The following is a 5,400-nucleotide window of genomic DNA, read 5'->3' on the forward strand; positions in this document are numbered from 1 at the left end:
CATAGTAGTGAGTGGCTCTATGATCCAGACAAGCTGAGCTACTTTGAGATTTTACACTTGGTACAAGATATGGGTTACTCTAATATTGAGAAATTCCACTATTTAATGTCGGGTAAGAATTTTGAGAATGGTCTAAGATTAATTGAAGATGACACTTCAGTACAGGAAATGATGTGACTTTGGGCAAATATTGACGGTACATGTGAGATATTTATTGAACATGGTGAAGACGTGAGTGTTGGCATTGGTGATGGGTTAGTGGGGCGATTGATGAACGTCGAAGAAGATGAAGGAGTTTTAATGCCTATTGATGGGCAAAATCATGAAATCGAAGAGGATGATGAGCTTGTTGAGGTCCCATGGTTATCTGACAATGAAGAAGAAGAACTTCAAGCGGCTAGGGGAAAAATTAGAACTTTTAAGGGAGAAAATGCATATAGAGTTGCTAGGTTGCTGGAGATACCTAGTGAAATAGATGTTGAAGTAAGACGAAGATGGGGGAGGAAAGAGGCTATGACAACCCATTGTGAAGATAATGTTGAGCTTGAGACTGAATGCTTTGACTCAAGTGATTCTAATTGGAGCTTTGTCACGAGTGATGAAGATGAACTAGAGACAGAGGAGGCTGTTAGAAGGAAAAGCACACATGCGCAGTATGATGAAACCACAGAGATACCTCACTTTGCACTAAAAATGGTATTTGATGGCCCTAACCAGTTTAAGGAAGCTATCAACAAATATGCAGCTACCAAAAGAGTTAATATTGATTTTATCAAGAATGACAAGGTGAGAGTTAGGGCCAAATGTAAAGCTATAAATTGTAACTGGTTAATTTATGCAGCTAGAGATAATAAGACAGGCTTGTTTACAGTGAAAACTTTCAAGGATGAGCACACGTGCTCTTGGTCTTTTCAAGTGAGGAGGTTTACATCTACGTACATGGCGAAGCATTATCTAAGCTTGTGGACGGCAGCTCCTTCAATGAAGTTGCAGGAGTTCAAGAAAATTGTGCAAGAGCAAATGAGCTTAGATGTCACCATAAGCTAGTGTAGAAGGACTAAGCGAAGGGTAATCGAAAAACTAAACGGGATGTACTCCTATGAGTTCAATAGGTTGTGGAATTATTGTGAAGAAATTATTCATAGAAATCCTCGAAATACTGTGAAGGTAAAGTTTATAAGAGAATCACCAAATTCAAGACCCATCTTCCAACGATTTTATGTTTGCTTTGATGTCGTGAGAAAAGGATTCCTCGAAGGTTGCAGACCTTTGATAGGGTTGGATGGATGTTTCTTAAAAGGAATGTTGAAGGGTGAGTTATTGACTGCTGTGGGGAGGGATGCAAATAATCAAATGTACCCTATCGCATGGGCCATTGTTGAGGTCGAGAATAAGGATTCATGGGGCTGGTTTGTAGAGGCCTTAAAGAACGATCTTGGCACAAAGGATGGTGTAGGATACACAGTGATCTCAGATCAACAGAAGGTAATGTGATTAATCTTCCTTCATTTTGTATTTTCCATGTGTGCCATATTGTTACCTCATTATATATATGATGATATCATGTATTCTGCTGTAGGGGCTTGTGCAGGTACTGGAGGAGGAGATGTCATCGGCTGAGCACCGACGATGTGCAAGGCATATCTATGCAAATTGGCGCAAGAAGAATGGGGGAAATGATTGTCGCAAGCAATTTTGGATGTGTGCAAAGTCAACTACAATCCCGCAATTTGAAAAACACCTCGAGGAATTGGATAAGATGAGCAAGACAGGAAAGGCTGATTTGATGAGGATTGCTCCAAAATATTGGTGCAAGGCTCACTTTAAAACTATATGCAAGTCAGATATTGTGGACAATAACTTGTCAGAAGCATTTAATGGATCGATACTGGAAGCTAGACACATGTCTATCATATCTATGCTTGAGGCAATTAGAGAGAAGATAGTGACAAGAATGCGTGAAAAAAGAGATGCATGTCAAAGATGGAAAAGGGAAATTGCGCCAAGGATATTAGAGAAGATAGAAGGCAATAAAAAAGAAAGTGCCTTTCGTCATGTGCTTTGGAATGGAGAAGATGGATTTGAAGTGCGCCATAGGAACGATAAATTTGTAGTGGACATAAGAAACAACTCTTGCTCTTCCAGGGCATGGGACTTGAGTGGGATTCCATGCCCTCATGCAATCTGTGTCATACTATTCAAAGGAGAGGAGATAGAAACTTTTGTCGTCCACTGGTATAAGAAGGATATCTATTTAAAGACATACAGTCACTACTTGGGAGCAATGAATGGCGATAACCTGTGGCCTTCTAGTGATAGAGAACCTTTGGTGGCACCAATGCCTCGGGTTATGCCCGGTAGGCCTAAACAAAAAAGGATAAGAGAGGAAGGAGAATCTAAAAATGGATTCAAAGTGTCAAGACAAGGTATAAAAATCACATGCCATTTGTGCTTCAAGCGAGGCCACAACTCAAGAAGTTGTCCATTGAAACAAAAAAAGAAGGTAAGGTTTACTCATTCTATGTCTCTAGTATTTGTTTGTGTCAATATTTTTAACTTCATTTTCTTAATGAACAGGATGAAGAGATAGTCGAACAGAGAGAAGCCAACCCACATGTCGTGGAGATGCATCATAATAGTGCCGCCACTCAAAAGGTACTCTTAACCTTACTTTTAAGTAAGTGATCATGTTCTTGAATAATTATAAGTGCCATTTTAACTAGAGTATTGTTGTTCTTAATAGCCTGAACTGGAAGGTAGTCGAGCCATTTCACTATTAAGAAATACCAACCATGATGTGGATAATGCTAAGAAGGTGGAGAGCGCATCTCGCAAAGTTATCACTACAACGGGATTACAGGTGTAGCTTTATGGTAGTAAACTTGTTGTTATGTAAACATTTGACATTTAATTGATTGATGCTTTTCTTTTGTCTAGCGGCAAAAGGCGGACATTATGAAAAAGAAACAAGAAGAACGGAAACAAGCCGTGGAGCATTTGAACGATATTGGAAGTGTTGGATCAACAATATCTCCAAGAAAGAGGAAAATTTACCGGAAGTAGATGTTTGAAGAGTTGGAAGTAGGATTAGCACTTGTACTTTTTGTTGATATGATACTCTTGAATTTAAGATCAAGAGATAGAGATTGTTTTTTTTTTTTTGTAGTTTTGGAAGTGTTTAAGATGTGGCAATGATGCTGGATAGAGCACAAGCATTCTAGGCAAGAAATTTTTACTTTAAGTAGTATATTCAATATTTGAAAAGTGCAGTTGGCCTTATTTTCGTCTACTTTGTTGATGTTAAAGAGTACATTCAATACTCTTGAATAGTTGGCTTGCGGGGCTCGTTTGTTTGTAAAAATTTTGTTACATTTGATCACTGCCACTTCAGTAAAATGGGTCTCAATTACCAAAAAGAGGTCTAAATGAAGGCAATTTCGGTCTTTATCTCTCAAATGGTTTGATAGCTATATGCATGTCAGTTGCATATAAGCAATTCTGTCTTTCAACTTTTACAGATGTAAGATCATATTGATAAGGCTTTGTCAACAATAACAAGCCAAGCTTGTTCAAAGGTAGATATGAATTTTCTTTCCTCACAACATCGACAAATTTTCGTTCTAAGAACACCAATTTTCATTGCAAACACGCACAGTGAATGAGTTTAACATTTTCATTCCTAAAAAACATTTTTCTATTACAACAAATCAAGACCACCAAATGCTAATGTCTCCTCCTCGCTATATGTTTGTTGTTAATATATCTGACTGTGTGAGCTCGATCGATGTCGGATTGGAAAGAGATTGTGATAGACCAGATCACAGAGGAGAAGTTGATGGAGGAAAGAATTGTGAATTGAATTCAGAAATTATCTCCTTTTGCTCATTTGCGCTGATATGGTCAAAGCCCCCTTTTTTTTCCTTCTCCTCTAGTGATACTACTGCTCGGCCCCAAATCACCACAGAGGGTTTCAGCTTCAAATGTCAAATTGAGTCTTCATCTCCACTTTTTGTTCTTTTTCTTTCTTCGACTGTTGTACGCCTTCTTGCGTGTTTGTTTCTGCGATTTTGGTCAGTCAATTTTTTTGCTTCTAAGAAGCGAGTCCTTCAACCCACAAAAAAGAAGAAGAAGCAAGTCCATCGACCCAAAAAAAAAAGAACCAAGTCCTTCAACCAACAAAAAAGAAGAAGCAAAATTCCAGAACCAAAAAAGCATACCAAACACAAACTCGCGTTCAAGCTATAAAGAACACGAGCTCTTCCGAGATTTCAATTCCTCGATGCTCACATGGTTCTCACTTCCTTCCCTCGTTTTGATTTCTGATTGAGCGGATCACGCATAGGTAGTGGAGTGTCCTCCAAGACCGCAAGATTCGAATCGTCGCCGGGATCGACCTCAACCCAACCCTCTTCGTTTCAGTATCAATCGCCAAGCATTTTGAGAAGTCTGATGTTGAGAGGAAGGAGAATCGTTGAAGAATCGTGGAGGAGGAAGAAGAGGGTTATATGAAGCCCTAATTTGTTTTTCTTTTGTAAAATACTTGCTGGATCATTATTTAGTATTAGAAAATCCAACTCAGCTCCATATCATCAGTTAACGGTCCACGTCATCAGTTAACAGTTTGAACAAACGGAAGGACTAGATTGAACATTTACCCATAGTTCAGGGACTATTTTGGACAAATTGAAAGTTCAGGGATGAGGTTGAACATTGAATCAAAGTTCATGGACTATTTGTGTTAATTTCCCAAAAATAAATTTGAACGTTGATTTTTGTATAAAGAAATAACTTCCTAATTCGATTGGTGGTTCTAAGAAATTATATGTTATCTAGCAACATTTCTCTACAAGAAGTTAAAAAAATCCTAAAGTAGTGTTAATAAACATAATCACTTAGCAGTTATGTTTTTATATCGATTGCTCGCTGTCGATGACTTTGTCGATCAATTTCCTAAGTTTTGATGAAGGCTCCTATCGATAAGTTTCACATTGTGTGTTATTGATGACTTTACTGGTGAGTTGTCAATTTCTTTCAAGTTATCGATAATTCTGTTCATTGGTGAATTCTGTTTTCACCAAATGCTACTTTTATTGACTAAGTCTTTAACTTGTCGATAATTAAAGGATTGGGTTCATTTCGAACGACGAGTTCGGGAAGTACCCACGAACAAAGAAGACTGCTTTGACAGGACCATCAACTTTGCTTGTGTCTGCAACACTTCCTGCTCTTCGAATCGACCAAAGCTGGGGTACATGAGAAGATCCCACAACAAAATTCTTCTGCTGAGACTTTGAGGGCATTGAAAACAAGTTGAATGTAGGAAGATCACTAAAGCAGTGGGGAATCGATTGCTGAGAGAGTTGTGAACTTGATGAAAAGCGGCAAGGAATTGTTAAGTTC

At 38.4% G+C, this 5,400-nt stretch overlaps 1 protein-coding gene across 1 annotated transcript; it reads left to right on the top strand.

Moving 5' to 3' along the window:
* Positions 1-1,089: 1,089 nt before the first annotated feature.
* On the top strand, positions 1,090-2,582 carry LOC130140380 (uncharacterized). The gene is made up of 3 exons (XM_056319584.1): positions 1,090-1,485; positions 1,580-2,426; positions 2,578-2,582. Exons 1-3 carry the CDS (start codon positions 1,090-1,092, stop codon positions 2,580-2,582), a joined length of 1,248 nt encoding a protein of 415 aa, XP_056175559.1.
* Positions 2,583-5,400: the final 2,818 nt, after the last annotated feature.

Source organism: Syzygium oleosum, unplaced genomic scaffold, assembly GCF_021117445.2.
Source record: "Syzygium oleosum isolate NSW1041296 unplaced genomic scaffold, Sole_v2.1 Sole_v2.18, whole genome shotgun sequence".
NCBI classification, from domain to species: domain Eukaryota; kingdom Viridiplantae; phylum Streptophyta; class Magnoliopsida; order Myrtales; family Myrtaceae; genus Syzygium; species Syzygium oleosum.